Source organism: Lissotriton helveticus, chromosome 1_1, assembly GCF_964261635.1.
Source record: "Lissotriton helveticus chromosome 1_1, aLisHel1.1, whole genome shotgun sequence".
Classification (NCBI taxonomy): Eukaryota; Metazoa; Chordata; class Amphibia; order Caudata; family Salamandridae; genus Lissotriton; species Lissotriton helveticus.
Window position 1 is genome coordinate 475,503,827 of NC_136057.1, and position 18,194 is coordinate 475,522,020.

The window sequence follows — 18,194 nt, forward strand, 5'->3', positions numbered from 1 at the left end:
AGAGGGATCCTATCACAGATACACCTTGACAAACCCCCGAATTATAGTAGCCTGCGGTGGCTCGCGGCTGAATTCATGAGCCTGCAGCCACTGCCTTGCAGAGAGACGCTGCTTTAGTAATTAATGGAGCCGTCCTCGCCACACTCCAAGTTGGGACTCTGCTTCCGGCCCAAGTAAGTACCAGCTTCTGTAAGCTTAAGTTAACCTATTGAATGACCGCGCACGATCAGGAAGCTGCAACAAATGTAAAATAGATCTTACATTGTGATCCTGTGATGATTGAGGCCTGTACTCCCAGGACCGCAGCGCTGTGATGGAGCCCAGAGCAGGCTAATACACCACTCAGTGCAGACCTTTATAGTTAGTTCAGCACGGATAGCTTTCTCACGTCCTGTGCCTGCCTGCTATCTAGTTGCACTCAACTGGTATAAAAATGGCTTCATTCTGAGCTGCTGTTCTTGCTCCTATACTCGCCCCTATACTCAAGCAATTGTGCAGTCAAGCTGTCTGTCTCTGCTTGAGGAATGACTCACTAGCGGATATTACTGTAGTTTAACTGAGAGGGAGGTGTAATGAGGAGCCTTGCTCGTTGGCGAATGCTGCTTGCAATTATAGTGCTCTGTGCTGGTCTATACAGCAGTATTTCTAGAGGAACCGGGCCGTCCCGCCGACCTTAACAGTACTGTAAGGTTACAAGGGAAGTGCCATTCAATTTCTGGTCCTCTGCTGCCGTTTTAAAATCTTCTTTTTCTAGTTGCTTAAATGGATGTAAATTCTGATACTTATATCCTGTCTCCCTATTATGCATTGCTTTATTTTGCTTGTGAAAGTATCACTCATGGTAGTTGAAATGTCACTCTTATTTACATAGCAATCTGAAACCTTGGCAGCAATGAGTCCGTCCTAATCTGACTCTGGCAGGGGTTCTAAAAGGGGTGAAATAACAAAGCAGCCTCATTAATAAATAAATGGTCTTTCAAAGACCTGTGAAGTACTTGGGATGCGGCTGGCAGCTCGGTGTGCACACGGGAAGCTGGGGAAGCGGTCACCTCTTAACCCTCTAAGGAAGGTGAGATACCAGACGGCAGCACAGCAAAATATACTAGTATTTTCCCGTTTTTTATATATAAATACAGATAAGGGAAAACTTGTTTTCCTTCTGTATTTATATGTAAAAATCCGTAAAAACGGAAAACCGGGAGCCCTAATTATAATTAAATGATTTCTTTAAAAGACATATTTTAAGGCACAGCATTCTTGTTTAAATCTATTAGGTTTTGAAAATCCCAAGTTTTGTCTCACTTATATTATGTGAAGGCCTTAAATACTTAAATCGTTGTTTTATTAAAACGACTTCATTTTCGGATTTAACATTTTGTAGAAGAGAAATGTGCATAGTTTTTGTAATCTAAGGTTTATTAACGGAATCTGTTTTGGTAATCTAAGGTTTATTACTAATATTAGTCACAATCAACAATAGGCTGCAAGATAGATGGCCCTCTATTACTGAATATTTATTCTAGTTTCTTAAAAATCCTTCAAACACTCTGTAAGATTTAGTGTTACTTAAAAACATGTGTTTCTATTTAGCTATAGCATATTCCTGAATTTTGGATGGATGCAAAAATGATTGCATTTTTCAAATGTATATGCCAATTGTTTTAAAATTTCACTTCTTGGCCTGCTGATGTTTTAATGAATACATGTTATCCTTTGCTTAAAATAATAGGTGGAAGCTGTCAACCAAGTCATCACAATTGAGCAGTCTCAGTCAGACCGGAGTAAGAAAACGTTCAATCCTGTAATGTAAGTTTCCTTGTGGATTTTCCAGAGATATATATCTATATATGTTAGAACTGGGGGTCTCTAGTTGGCAGAGGTAGGTACCACTGTCCAAATAGGGACCCTTGCTTCTAGTCAGGGCAAGGAGATAACCCTCTGAGATAACCCCTGCTCACCCTCTAGGTAGCTTGGCACGAGCAGTCTAGACTAACCAGAGGCAATGCGTAAAGTATTTGTACCAACACTCACAGTAACACAGTGAAAACACCACAAACTGACTCCACAACAGTTTAGAAAAATAAAGGTATTTAATCTAAACTACACAAGACCAAAACGACAAAAATCCAACATACACAGTTCAAGAATATGGTTTCAAGAGAGTTCTTAAAGTTGCGTTAAAATTCTTTAGGTTGCGATAGAATTCTCTACAGATGCGTGCAAAGTTCACAGTTGCGTCACGTTTACTCACGGTACCTTTTAGTTGCAACAAAGTTCCAAAAGCAGAAACTGGTGCGGTGGAAAACAAGCGATGCGTTGCTCCTGAGACCCTGGGGAGGCGTTTGCGACAGCCCCGCTGCAGCAGCGGGCGTGTTGCGATGAATCCGGTCTGTATGGGGAGGAAGGCCACTTGTATGGATGCCGGTGCGTAGGTTCCGTGGGAAGTTTGTTCTCGCAAAGGTATGATGTGACGATCTCCGGGGCGATGATGCGCGGTCCAGCGGTGATCCTCTCTCTCGCAACTCCTCGATGCGATGATTCTGCGACGATGCTCGCAGCGGCGGGATGCAGTCCGCAAGCAAGTGGTGCGGCGATCTCACCCAGTGACGACAGGCTCTGCGACGACACTCGCAGCGATGTTCGACTTTCCCGCACCGGTCTGGTGCGTCCCGCAAACGAAGGATGCAACGGCTCTGGCAGCGGCGTCAGGCGCTGCGACGATCTCGACCTTCGTAGCGGTGGGAAACTTCTCGCACTGTAGGGGATGCGCTCCGAAAGCGAGCGATGCAACACTTTTCAGTTTCAAAAGTCTCTCAAGCTTAGTTTCAAGCTTCCGAGTACAGGTACAACTTCCAGAGGCCCCACAACTGGATCAAGCACTCTAGGAAGGACAGAGCTCTCTCAGCAGAGTTCAGGGAAGCTGGGGGTGAAGTCCTTTTGTTCCTGGGACTTCAGAACAGGGAGCCAGCTCTTCTCAGGCCCTTGGAGATTCCTTCAAGCAAGGGGACACAGCACACAGCAAAGTCCTTCCCCTCTCCTTGGCAGCAAAGCAACATCAGGTCAGTCCAGCAGAGCAACAGCAGGACAGTCTTCCTTCTTCAGAGTCAGCTTTCTCCATGGCAGAGGTTCCTTCTTGATTCCAGGATGATCTAATTTTCTGTTGTCAGGGGTCCTTTAGTTATACCCCTAAAGTCTTTGTTCTCTCTGTGCATGTGGGCCCTGAGCCCGGTCTGAACCAGTTTTGGGTGTTGCCTGAGTACTTTGTTTTGCTGGCTTCTTCTTTCCTTTCAGAGTGAGGGGCAGGGTCGTCAGCCGCCCAGCAGGTGGTGGAGCCAGCATTGTGGAAGACAGGCACAGCCCTATTCAGGCCCAGGTGCTAACTCCTCCCACCACTCAAGTTGCAAATGCAGTCCTTCAGCCTAGGGCTGACTCAGCCAGCCTCCTGGGGAATCCCCAGCCCCTGTCACTCTCAAACCAGACAGTCAATACACAAACAGGCCAAGGCACACAGAAGGGTCAGAGAAGAGAACAGCAACTTTCTAAAAGTGCTGTTCTCAAACACAGGATTTAAAAACAACCTTTCCTAAAAGATGTGTTATTAAATTCTAAGTTCAGGGATACTAGATACTTATGTCCTATCTTGTTCCTATGGGAAGAAATGCTGGAAGCCACTGTAACCAGCATCCCCCATGTTAATCTATCGAGCAAGATAGCCTTACAATAGTTAAAAACGAAAATGGCTGCCATTCACTATCAGAGCATGTCACCTGCACTAGTACATGCTCTACCTTTTACATACACTGCACCCTGCCCAGGGGGGTACCTTGGGCCTTCCATAGGAGTGACTGATGCGCACAAAAAGGGAAGGGTTAGGCCTGGTCAGTGGAGACCCTGACCAGGAGGACATGGCAGTTTCTAAACTGCACACAGGCACTGCAGTGTCAGGCCTGAGACATCATTTTAGGGCTACTCCTGTGGGTGGCACAATCAGTGCTGCAAGCGCACTAGTAGCATTTGCCATCACCAGCCCTGGCACACCCAATGCACTTTACTAGGGACTTCATGGTGATACAAATATGCCAAACATGTATATCCAATCAGAATAACAATTTACATAGGGAGCACTTACACTCTTGCACTGATCAGCAGTGGCAGAGTGTCCAAAGCATCTAAACCAACAAAAACGAAATCCAGCACAGCATCAAAAATATAGGAGGTAGAGGCAAAAAGATAGGGGGAAACCACACCAAAGATGCCAGGTCTAACAATATATATATATATATATGTATATATATATATATATATATATATATATATATATATATTTATATGTTTAAGCAAAAGCCCTTAAGCTATGGCAAGGCACACGGCTCTCTCCCCCACCATCCGGTGCTGTAACCTTGCTCGCATTTCAACCTCTTTTCTGTTATTATCCAAGTCCGACAGGATTCAGCTGTACGAAGTAGATCTCTGGAAAGGCTTATGAAAGGAAACACTTCACATCATGTGAGCGCACTTTCCCCAGGCGAACACACGCTCGCAGAAACGAACTCTTTATCCTACTTAAGGAATGTAACATTGCAGACTGATAGCGGAACAAAGCCTACTCAAGGTTTCTAATTGTACTCACCATTGCCAAGGACTCCAATTACCAGCATGCTGTTGGTCGTCTAACTAATGTGCCACGCCCACTGCTGGCGGTTCTTTTTCGTCAATAAAAGGTCGAGAATGCAAGCCATGGTGAGTCTTTCTTTCCGCTATGCAAGGTCCATGAGGAAGAGGCGGAATAGCCTTGAAACGCGGACTGGGATAATAACAGATAAGAGGTTGAAATGCGAGCGCCAGCAAGGTTACAGCACCGGATGGTGGGGGAGAGAGCCGTGTGCCTTGCCATAGCTTAAGGGCTTTTGCTTATACATATTTATATATATATATATATATATATATATATATATATATATATATATATATATATATATATATATATATATATATTTAAGGCGCTGGTATTTTTAATTCATGGTATGTTATGCAAATTAAATTTATAAAGTGCATAGCTGTCCCAGCAACAGGGCTTCTCAGTGCTGACCACCGGACCAATGTACCATAGCTAAAGGAACAGCAAAGGGGATCAGGACCTCTAATGAATGAAATGCCAGGTTTTAAGCTTTTTTTACTGAAATCAGAATGATTCCTGCTATTTCTTAGCTTGAGAGACAAACTGTTCCAAAGGGCCGGAGCCAAAGCTGAAAAAGAGCAGGCACTTGCACGTTTCTTGCAGAACTGGGGAGTCACCACCAGATTTAGCTTGGTTGAGAGAAGAGCTCTGGTTGGGAAACAATGTCACATTAGATCAGACAGTATGGGAGCACCTTGAGCTTTCAAGGTCCTTTATGCCATGTTAAGGGCTTTAAATTGAATTTGCCTCCCCAACGGCAAAAGGAGGAGCTTGTGAAGAATTATTGAAGTGGAGCAAAACTACAAGAGGAAAAACAGCAATCTGGCTGCTGCTTTTTGGACCGACTGTTATCTCTTTAGGATAGATTTAATGCAACCTAGATAGAGGATGTTGCAGTAGTCTTGGTGGGATAGCACGAGAGACTGAATAATCATCTGACGAAGCGCAGTTGAAATAGGGCTATCATAGGTTTAAGTTCCCTCAGAAGACCAAAACAAGTACCTGCCAGAGTGTTTACTTGTTTCTCGAGACTAAGGGAGGCGTGCAACCATATGCCAACATTTTTCACAGAAGATTTGAGTGCAGGGGAGGCTAGGCTGTGCGGCCACCAAAGATTTCCCCAAGACTGAGTGTGTTAACCACACAGTAAGATCTACTGATTTAATTGTAGACAATTGTCATCCTTTCAACGAGCCACTGACAACATACATTTCTGAAATTTAGTCATATCCTTTAAGGAAGTCAGTGGAAAAAGAAAAGATAGGTTGGGTATCATCTGCATATGAAAACATCTCTTAAAATGTAATTCAAATACAGTATGATCAGATGGATTTTCGTCACCTTCACCCTCTATTATCACCATCCCCACTCACCCTGACATGTCGCCCATGCCTAACCTCATCTCACACCCACAGTTCTTAAAATAACATCTTGAACTTTTAGGAGGAAAACAGTACCATTATTGACTACTATCCATCTATAATTGTGTGTGTTTGGCCTCCTGTAATAGGTGCGGTGCGTGAGTACCCCAGGGCTATTTTAAAGCAAATACAATTTATGATTTCTCTCCTCTGAAATGCTTTTTATTAGCTGGAAGATATTTTCTTGTTCTCATTTTCATCCTGAGTAAAGAGACTGAGTTTGTAAAAAAGCATACCTCAGAACTGATGTATGAGTGCATAACAATCATTGCACAGCCACACCATGAGCTTTGATTACTTTCCATTCATCTTCAGTAGGTAGGTTTTCTTAATTATGTTGGAAATGTAACTCACATATATTTCTAGAAATGCAGCGAAGCATCTTAGGTTAATGTTCGTTGTTTAGGTATGCATTATCGAACATATATGTATTCTACTGGTAGTTTATCTCATTTGTAAACTCTGCAAAGTATTACTTTGTATAGTGTAAAGTACAAATATCTGTATATTTTATTCTTATATAACAGTTATAGATGTTTAAAGCATTTTATATGGAGATTATGTAAATTCAAAATTGAACAGTAGGATAAATCTATGCTGGGATTATTAAAGACAGTCCTATAGGAGTATTCACAGACACAAGAGCAGTCTTGGCCTAGACAACCACACTGATGTTAATACTTAGAGGTGTGGAGAGGTGTGGTGCAGCGGCCAGGGCAGCTGACTTCGGAGCACAGGGCTCACGGTTTGATCCCCGGCTCTGGCGACAGCTTATCTCAGCACCATCTGACTCTGGGCAATAGCTCACTTAATTTTCTCAATGGCCCCCAGCGCCTTGAGACCTGTAAGGGTGAGTAGTTCGCGCTTTATAAATACGGATGTATTTATTTTATATTAAGCAATACCACTTAACCTTCTTTTCAGACCATCAGGTAGCGGGAGCCACAATTTGGTATCCAAAATAGTATTTTTATTTTCATTGAACATCGCACTCCAGCCCAGCCAATGCGCTTTGTCCTAACAAGGACTTCATCCGGGTTTGTGAAATCTTGTATAGCTATTAAAAATCCGTATGGACCAATACACATTGTGTAATCTTGTATAAGTGGCTCCTGAGTGGGTTCTGCAGAGTAATGTAGAGATGCATGTGACGGCGCCGACACAGGAACATTTTCCTCCGTAGGAGGCTTGTAAGACTTCAATAATATGTCCTAGGGTCTGATTTTGATGCTCCTGATTTTTATGCAGTATAGCTCGTTGAGAAATCTTTGCTTGAATGAGAGGGATCAATGAACACTACAGAGGTAGAAAGGAGGGTGGAGTGTATACTCTGAAGTCCAGTCTCAGGGCAATGGAGGAAAATATAGTCTGAATCTTCAGAAAAGTCAAGCAAAACCATAGAGACAAGACTAAAATGGATTTTAGGAAGTCTTTGGCCCAGTATTTGAAGTGATATTTTTTCACCTTATAACATTTGACTCTACAGGTGTCTAAATTTATCAGGTGTGATAAATACATGAGTTTCCCACCTCGTCAATGGGTAATAGAATACTGACTTTGTTGCATACCACACCAAAAGTTTATGGTATTGACCATGCGCTTTTTCCTTAGTAGATTTCAGAAGGTTTGACCAGGGCATATATGTACCTGATATAGAACACAGTTCAGGATACTATCTGTGGCCACTTTTATGCTAAGATCCCTATGGTAAATAAATTAGAAATGTTTCCTACTTTGAAACTGATATATTTGTATATGGTAAGTGTATGTATAAACATAACTTAATGTGGAGAAAAGTGCTAGTGAAACGTAATGAAAGTGGTCAAAAAGCAAAAAAAGAGAAATGCCAACTCCAGGTAAAATCCAATTTTTAAAGATGCTCTGAAATCAGAAATTACTTTAGTAGGTGAAGTAGAGAAGACTCATGAACCAGCTAAACAGGAGTTGAGATCCTCTTTGATCAAACAAAAATTGTTCTTAATTAGTTGACGACGTTTTAGATAAGGTGAAACTATGAGGGCCCAGATAAAAAAAGAGTGAGCTATATTAGCTCAGTTGAGGTTAAGATGCTATTTGAAACATTTTAATTATTTACAGTTTTTATTGAGTGTTGTGTATCTCACACTAGTTACTTTTGAGTACAAGGTAGAACATAGAAATAAGAGTTACAGATAGTGGAGAATTAGAATCCAATAAATGACAGAAGGGTCCCAGTATATATTCTTCACAAGCTGCTCCTGGGATGTGGAGTTTAATCCAATGCATGCTGGGACAGTCCAGATTTCAGGCGTTTCCTGGCAAGATGGCAGTTTGGTTCGACCCTGTGCTTGGGTTCTGTTAGTTCTGTAGGTTATTCCATCTGAAAGTTTAATGTGGCCTAAGGCTTGTCAGTTGAGTGCATGTTTCTGTTGATTATGTAGTTGTTTCTCAATTTCCACAAGTATTTTGGGCCTCTGCCCCATTATGCCTCCCACTTTGTGCACTCAACTTTATTCTTTTATCAACTGAGAGCTTAGTTTAACACTTACATTGAGTAGGCTTACCATTGCTAAAATTACTTTCTTAATCAAAGATGTCTGTATTTTTGTATTTGAAGCAGCACTAGTACTAGTATATTATAGATATTAGATGGTGAGGTGAAAACGGATGGTAGAATTTGCTGCTAGGATGATTAGCGTAGATTATGGTAACTACTCTATGAAAGAACTGGAATATGTGGGATGCTGATAAGCACCCATGCACTTCAAGTTCTAATTGTGTGGTGTAGCTTTATCATTAAGGACTGATCACATAACCAAGTTTTAGGAGGAAATCTACCTGATGTGTTGAGTAAGATGGCAGAATAACATCCAGTAACATCCAAGGAAAAGGTCTATGGACAGCAAGAACAAGTATTCTGTGAATGGTTCAGTGAAAGATTATATCTACGAAACCAGAGATCACATCACAATAAAATCGATGCATGAATTAATGGCATTAAGCAAAACAAAGGAACCAGATCATATTACATTTGTGTCCAACATGTCTGGCATTGGCTGCAGAACGTTTGGCTTTGTTAATACTTATTGTGTTTTGTCAATCATTTTTTAATTATGGATGCATTGTATGAATGGATGCATTGTGCAAAATCCTATGTGTGTGTGTGTGTGTGTGTTTGCGTGTACATATATATATATATATTCACTGAAAAAAACAAAGGTTACAGGGAGGTTATAGTTAGGCTCATATTTAACTCACACAAAATCATAGAAATGCTGCAGTTATAGTTACAAGAGCGATCTATAACTTACGCCCCGCAATGCACTGCTAATGACCTCACATATTACATCACTCATGACATGATCAGTGACATCACTGATGACATCTCAAATTACATCACTGATGAAATCATCCAGGGATTGTGAGTGTTTTCTAAAAGTTTATGAGTGCTAAACATATTTCTAAGGTACCATCAAAGTTAAATTAGTATACTTTATGTACTACTAATGAGTGATACTATTTCAAACATATATTATGTGAGTAGCTGTGTCACTGTGTGTTCTCATGTGTGAGTGGGTGTCTGTGTGGCTGTATTGGTATGTGAGTGGGTATGTGATTGGCTGTATGGGTGTATAAGTGGGTGTGTTAGTATCTGTGTGGGTCAGTGAATGGCTGTATTAGTGAGTGATTGGGTGTGTCAGTGGCTGTATGTGTGAATGGGTAGCTTTGTGAATGGCTCATGGGTGGGTGAGTAGGTGTCAAAATGGCTGTATGAGTGAGTGACTGGATATGGGCAAGTGAGTGGGTGTATGGGCAAGTGAGTGGGTGTTTGGTTAAGTGAGTTGGTGTGTGAATGACTGTATTGGAGAGTGAGAGTCTCTATGAATGGCTGTATGGGTGAGTGAGCGGATGTGGGTGTGCTTGTATGACTGTGTGCATGGGTATGTAAGTCGGTGTGGGAGTGAGTATGTGATTGTTTTTATGGTTGAGTGAGTGGTTATGTTGAAAGTCTGTATGGGTGAGTAAGTGAGTGTGTGAGGGCTGTATAGGTGAATAAGTAAGTATATATGTAGCTGTATGGGTGAGTATGTGGCTGTGTGAGAGGCTGCATGGGTGAATGACTGGTTGTATGAGTAGCTGTATGGGTGAGTGATTGGTTGTGTGAGTGGGTGATTGAGTGAGTGAGTGGGTATGTGAGTGGCTCTATAGATGAATGAGTGTTTGTGTGAGTATCTGTATGGATCTGTGAATGGGTATGTAAGGGGTTGTATTGGTGTAGGTATATAAGAGGTTATATAGGGGTGGGAGTGAGTCTGTGAGTGGTTCTGTGAATGATGTAATTTGAGAAGTCAGCAGCGATGTTATTAGGGATGTCACATACCATGTCATGAGTGATGGAATATGTGAGATCATAAGCAGTGCATTGCAGGGGCGTAAGTTATAGTTAGCTCAGTAACTATAACTGCTGAATTTCTATGGTTTTATATGAGTGAAATGTGAGACTAACTATAACATCCCTGTAACCTGGTGGGTGTGTTAGTATCTGTGTGGGTCAGTGAATGGCTGTATTAGTGAGTGATTGGGTGTGTCAGTGGCTGTATGTGTGAATTAGTGGCTTTGTGAATGGCTCATGGGTGGGTGAGTAGGTGTCAAAATGGCTGTATGAGTGAGTGACTGGATATGTAAGTGGCTGTATGGGCAAGTGAGTGGGTGTTTGGTTAAGTGAGTTGGTGTGTGAATGACTGTATTGGAGAGTGAGAGTCTCTATGAATGGCTGTATGGGTGAGCGAGCGGATGTGGGTGTGCTTGTATGACTGTGTGCATGGGTATGTAAGTGGGTGTCGAAGTGAGTATGTGATTGTTTTTATGGTTGAGTGAGTGGTTATGTTGAAAGTCTGTATGGGTGAGTAAGTGAGTGTGTGAGGGCTGTATAGGTGAATAAGTGAGTATCTATGTAGCTGTATGGGTGAGTATGTGGCTGTGTGAGAGGCTGCATGGGTGAGTGACTGGTTGTATGAGTAGCTGTATGGGTGAGTGATTGGTTGTATGAGTGGGTGATTGAGTGGGTGAGTGGGTATGTGAGTGGCTCTATGGATGAATGAGTGGTTGTGTGAGTATCTGTATGGATCTGTGAATGGGTATGTGAGGGGTTGTATTGGTGTAGGTATATAAGAGGTTATATAGGTGTGTGAGTGAGTCTGTGAGTGGTTCTGTGAATGATGTAATTTGAGAAGTCAGCAGCGATGTTATCAGGGATGTCACTTACCATGTCATGAGTGATGGAATATGTGAGATCATAAGCAGTGCATTGCAGGGGCGTAAGTTATAGTTAGCTCAGTAACTATAACTGCTGAATTTCTATGGTTTTGTACGAGTGAAATGTGAGACTAACTATAACATCCCTGTAACCTGTTTTTTTCACTGAATCGCTGAGGTTTTGTTTATTCTATTTCCTAAATATAACAGCCCTGTAACCGCCATTTCCTAAGTATAAAATCCCTGTAACCTTTTTTTAGTGATTTTTTAAAGTTTGTCAAATTACATTTGTAATATATTATCTCCTTCTAATGTTTATTCTTTTAGTTAATTTGTAGGGTTTATTTTTAATACTAAGGGGCGCATGCATCAAGCTATTTACTCATCGCAAATAGGCCGATTCGCAGAATAAGCCCATTTGGGACGGGTAAAGAGCCATTTGCAATGCATCAACCCAAAATGCATTCGCAAAATAGGTAATCACAATTTTTGCGATTACCTATTTTGCTAATGCAGTTAGGGAATTGCAATTTGAAATTCTCTAAATGCAATGCAAGAAGCATTTTCAAAAGTGACTTTGCATTAAGAAATCGCAAATTAATTTAATTTGCAAATCCTTAGTAAAATGCACAGAATTGCACTTTTCTAAGTGCCATGTGATGCATTTGAACGCCCGTGGGGCATGTGTGTACACCACATGTGCACACTTACCTTTTCCTGGGTTGCATCAGGGGGGGCTTAGGTCCCCTAGAACCCTTGCAATTGCATTCACAATTTGCAATGACCTATTTGGTAATTGCAAGTTTTGAATGCTTTTTATATGTGACTTTGTATATATACCTATGGATTTGTTTTTTATGTAAAATTAAACTTGGATTGTATATGCATTTGCTTTGGTTTTCTCTTTTGAGACTGGTGGAGTGGTATGTTGTCATTGCTTTTATATAAGTGTGTAGAAAAGCTGGATATTTGCTGTCCAAGAATATTTATCTTTTCAAACTGGTGCAGTATTGAATACAGTGAAGAAGCATTGCTGTTAGTTTTTTTTCTTTGCATTCAAAGACAACAAAATGTTTGCTGAAGAGTGAAGCCCGCTGATTTTTTGCATTTCCCCCCCTCCTTACCCTTTTCACTGTTTTTTTTAGTTTTTGTTCAAAAACAAAATAAGAAGAATAACAATTAAAAACTGTTAAAAAGCCGTTCTAGAAAAAAAAGTTTCTTGTTAGAACCATAATCGACTCAAACAAAGAGCTAACACTGTGTTTTTAATGTGTCAGTGAGAGTATTGGTGTGACTGTGGATGTATCAGTATGAGTGTTATGCGTAGCTGTGTTAGTGTATGCATGCATGAATGAGTCTCTGGGTATCTTAGTGTATGCATCATTATGTGCATGGGTGTGTTAGCATATGCATCAGTGTGTTACTTAAAGCATTACTGTTTGGCTGGGTGTGTCAGTGTCTCATTGCTGTCTGCCTGGGTTTGTTAGTGTGTCTAGAGGTATTGCTATGTACCTTGGTGTGTCAGTGTATACGTCAGTGTATGCCTTGGTTTGTTATTTGAGGAATTAATGTTTGGCTGGGGATGTCAGTGTCTGCATTACAGTATACTTGGGTGTGTTAGTGTGCACATTGGAAAGCCCCTGGGTGTGTCAGTGTGTGCCTGGTTATGCTAGTACATGCATTACTCTTTAGCTAGATGTGTCAGTGTCTGCTTTGCTGTACGTCTTGATTTGTTAGTGTTTGCATTGGTATGTCCTTTGGCTGTTTTAGTGTATGTTATTTAACTATTATTAACCAGTATTAACTATTTACAGATAATGTTTTCTACTCAATCTTTTCTGCATATATACATATATATCTACAACACCACAAAAGAAAGTGATGTTTGGAACTACTGTACTATACCTGCTGGGTATAGGAAGGTCAATAAATCAGAGGGGGAATGGATCACTTGTCCTGAGTCACCAGGGTTTAGTAGTTTTTTGTTTTGTGTTACCGATAAAAAACCCTCAATCACGTGCCAAGGCTCGGGTGGCGGTATATCTTGGTTCTCCGTCTCTCAATTAGGTATGTGGCAGCATCATCATTGGGTTAGTTTTGCATGCTTCCTCCACCCGGAGGTAAACCACTGGTTGGTACAGTAGTGATCAGTGATAGTGAATAGCAACGTGAGTGAAAAGATAACGTGATAAAATAGCTTGAGTGGCCAGATTAAGAGAAAAATGTATTAAGTCTGGGGTCAGGCTTGTTTAAAAACTTTGGTGTGCGTAGGAAGAGGAGTTAAGAATCTTCTGCACTATTCTTTGTCCATAAAAAGGTCGACATGTTTCAGCCTTATAATTGCCCAGAAGGGGTCAAGTAGGCTTTCTTCAGGACCTAGTGCAAACTAGTGAAATAGTGATGGAGCCCTATATTTAGAGGGTCTTAGATGAGTCTAGGTGTATTAAGCTGACTTTGATACGGTCTGGTAGTACCTGTAAGTAAAGAGGAAGACAAGACAAACAAACATATATAGATGGCGTCAGTGGCGCTGTATCAATGGTAAATTGCGGTGCTTGTACCATTATTGGAACCATTATTTGGAAGAAATTAAAAGAACTAGAAAATGGCTATTCTTTTCTTGTACAAATCACAAACTATTCACTCATTCCCTGTGTCAAAAATCTCTCATTGTTCAATACCAAGGTGAATTCCCACTGATCTGGTTTCATAAAATGTCCTGGTTCAACTATGTAGGAAAGTCTGTGTGGTTGCTTCTGGGTTCGTAAGGTAACTCAATGTAATTATTTTTAGTGTACACAATCATTTAAGATAGGTATGCTTATCCACAATCGGGAGCCTGTGGTATTGATGTCATTTGAGTAATACACTATCTTGGTGTGTCGGGTCAGTCCCTAATACTGAAAGTATGGAGACAGACAAGGTAGTTTTGAGTAGTGCATCGTTTATAAACGGGCCCTATTATTAGAAGGGAGCGTAGTGTGGGCATTGGATTGGAATGAGGTTAAGCTCGTAGGAGTTACTGAGAGCAGGAGATTGGTAACCCTCGTGTTAGAGATCGAAAATTAAAATGCGAGTGAGAATAGACTTCCCCCACTGGAACTACGTATATGAGAATGCGGTATTGGTTTGTTTAAATAGTAGAAGTTCACGATTAGTGAAAGTCAAGATGGCGGTCAACATTAGAGTCAGTATAGCGCCCGCCATGCCCCATCTGTGCATACCTTGTTAGTGCCAAGATTCCGGCATCATCAGGTGCACCGGGCAGGTTGGTTCCTGCTGAGGAAACAACAAACATATATAGCAAATTGCAAGCGGGGTGAGAGAATACGTTACGGTTACGTCGCCGTGGCTTAACGATGTTGTCGAGTTTACCTCTTGTGCAGGAGTTGCGCAACTTGTGCTGTTTCTGCCTCTCGGTCCCCGGTGCTAGTAGGGGGCTTCTTCCTGTTCTTTTGACCTGAGGTCGATTGCAATAGAGAAAAGACTATGTCCATACATCACATGAAAATAGATGTACGTTTTTTTGGGCGGTTTGTTCGAAAAAAAGTCCTGTATTTTTGTTTATTAAAAAGAAATAGGGTGAAAAACTACTAAACCCTTGTGACTCAGGACAAGTGATCGTTCCCCCTCTGATTTCTTGACGATTGAAACAAGGAAGCTGAATGGATCACAACTTCTTCCTTCTCCCTCCTCTTGATTTGATAGGGTATAAGAAGGTAACAGTAAATATGTGCAGTGTAATATTTACAACATACACTCATCCAGCAGCACTGCCAATAAGTTTTCACATGGGACAAGTCCCAATTGTAAGCACTTGAAACCAATTCATGAACGGGTGTAAAGATGAATCATTCACAAGAAACTCAGTGCATCAGAATATTCCACCACTACAGCACCCTCAGGAGAACGTTCATCAGCTATGGTCATCAGAATACCAGCAGCCTATGAAGATATTAACAAAATGATTACTCACTGTGCAAAATGCCATGTTTGTTGCTTTTAAATTGTCTTATGTTGCTCAGTTATCCCTGCTAGTGTACCTGTGTGAATGACTGTATAAGTGTGTGAGTACATGTATGAATACCTGTTTGGTGTGTTTGTGACCCTTACATTAACTTAATAATAATCATTTATCACTTAACACATTGTTTTAACATATTGCAATACAATTTAAACCAAACAATTAACAAACAAACATAACATAACCTATTTAACTATTTACAAATACAGTAACACACTGAAACTTGAACTTTAAGAAAAAGAAGTAGCACCATAGGAAGAGAAGAGATGATTCCTAGAAATGTAGAAGAAGAAATAGATGAAGAGGTACAAGGTAGGTGTATACATGCTCCTGTGTATAAATGAGAGTGTAGTAGTATTTCTAGGATTTTCCAGGATTAAATTGTTACAGTAGGACCCCACCCATGTACTTTGCAGGGCTGTTGTCTATTTGCTTTACCTCTGCAAATATTGTGACAAATGAGTACTGGAATCATCGTGATGTTTAGCTTAACTACATGTGAAATTTAGGAACACTAGCTTGGTTTCTAACCCTGAGTTGTGCAGAATATCCATGGGATCACTTGCAAACTCTAACATTACATGTATCAAATGCATCATCCACTGAGCTTCTGAAAGGAATTAAAGGTACCGTTATGTATTTTCCTTTATATATTGAAACTGTGGGTTAGAGAGAGAATTGGAAGAACCACTTGTTATTCTAGTAAATGGTGTGCCCATGAAAAACAAAAAAGTCTGTCGGGAACTAGTGGATGCCAATAAGGTGAAGAAAGCTACATTATATCTAAAAGACAAGAATGTGAACTAAAAAGATGTAGATGTTCTCTGACATGGAAGTTGCATGATGGAAGAAATACTGCCTACAAGTGGACAGTTTGAAAAAGTGGATAGAAGTAGATACGAAGAAATACATGAACCTTACAGGGTTCATGTATGAATCTACTATGTTCAAAAGAGATTATGGGGATGTCATTAATCTGTATCAGATAAACAAGCTAAAAAACTCCAATAACTGTCTGAGGAAAAGGTTTCTCAAGTTGCTTCTTCTCATTCCTATTTGAACAAACAGAAAAAGTATAAAACTGTTGGAAACACCTTCTTAAAAAAACAACAGTAGTTTTAACAAGCATTTCTAAACCACCCCTCAAAATCCTCCCAGTGCTAATGACACAGTTTCTGGCTAACACTGAATTTCAACATCCACCTCTCTGGGGTTAGTTTGTACTTACAGACAAGGACATCCTTTATAGTGGGATAACTCAACCTCAAACCCTTCTTTAGAACAACTATGTTGTCCCTCCCATCACCACAAATATGTCTCCAAAGCCACCTCTACAATCCTCCTACGAGATCCTTTGTACCACTACAGATACTTCTTATGACAGAAATTACCTGGCCATATCAAGCCCCCCCCTTAAAGTCAGCCACCAAGTCTTTCTTCTGCACTAGACACACTAGTGGGGCTCACATCTTTTTGCTAGACTCTAAGAACTATTTAGCCTTCATGATACTACAGTCATCAAGACACTTTTATCCTCACCTCTTCTTTCCTCTGCACCCAGCTGGACCAGTTGCATCCTCATCTCCCACTGAGCTTGCCTGTCCTTTTGGCCCTCAGGGGACTGAGTTTTGGAGGAGACAGTACTTCTCACACCTCATCCAACAGAGAGTCTCTCTCGGGGGGGATCCCCTCTCTCCTCTGGAGACTTTACCCACTCAATTCCCCACTCTTCCCCCTCCTTCTGAAACCCATTACCCTTTTGGGCCCTGATTCTGAGCTCAACTACAATCAGGGTTCTGCCTTTTCAAGAGTGCTGAAGTAGTGATCTTCAAACTCTTGTTGTGGTGCAGATTGCATTCTGTGCATGTTCTCTCAGACTTTAAGGGTGAACTAGTATACAAACTTGGATGTATAGGTGAGTAAATGGGTGTATGAATGGTTTTATGATTGTGTGACTGTGTGTTGCAGTCACTGTCTGGCTATATGAGAGGTGGGTACATAAGTACTTTTGTGGGAGGGTAAATGGATATATAAGTGCCTGCCTGACTTTTTGAACGTGTGCAAATTGCGTACTATAAGCAAACACCAAAATCAAATTTCCAAAACATTCATTCATACTGGCTTATGAAAATTACAATTTTTTCAGTATACCAATTTATCTTTCTCCTTTCCTGCTCACTTTTTTTTTAACTTAATATTCTCATCTAAGATCCCTGCTATTCCCCTTTGACTACAGTGTCTAGGAGGTGCACAGTTTCTTTCAGTGTGCATACATTCTCTCTAAATATATTTTAATATACTACAACCTAATTAACATACCTCTGAATGCCCTCTCTGCTCTCCCAGTATTATTTCTATATCTGGTAACATATAGAAACACACTTCAAGTCAGTTTATGTGAACCAAAGATTTCCTTATGGGAAATGGTAAGAGTACGTATCCACAACACCATTCATACTCTTACTACATCAAGGTGTGACTCTCTCTGTGATCCTAGTTGTGTTCGCTCCTCTTCCACGTTGCGGAATGAAGAGCATGAAATTCTAGCTTTAAGTAGTACCCTTAATGAGTATAATGAGTAAATTGGTAGCACATGTGATCGTAATTTCCCTTAAAAAAAGGTTTCCGGTGTCTGGAAAACCTCCTGTATGTTAGCGATCGTGTACCCGATCTTCGCGTCAGAAGCGATAATGAGGAAATGGAGAGAAGCAGTGGGAAGTCCTAATTGCAGCCCGTCGGCGGAACATCTATGATTCCCCTGTAGTAAGGGTATGAATGGTGGTGTGGATACATGCTCGTACAATTTCCCATGAGGAAATCTTTGGTTCACATAAAC

The 18,194-nt window shown here is 40.9% G+C and overlaps 1 protein-coding gene across 1 annotated transcript in view; it reads left to right on the forward strand.

Moving 5' to 3' along the window:
• The window catches only part of MYRFL (myelin regulatory factor like), an 874,676-nt gene that overhangs the window by 473,739 nt on the left and 382,743 nt on the right, over positions 1 to 18,194 (forward strand). The window contains exon 8 of the mRNA XM_078673905.1: positions 1,730 to 1,806. Coding sequence (XP_078530031.1) covers positions 1,730 to 1,806 — 77 coding nt within the window. The remainder of the gene's footprint in view (positions 1 to 1,729; positions 1,807 to 18,194) is intronic.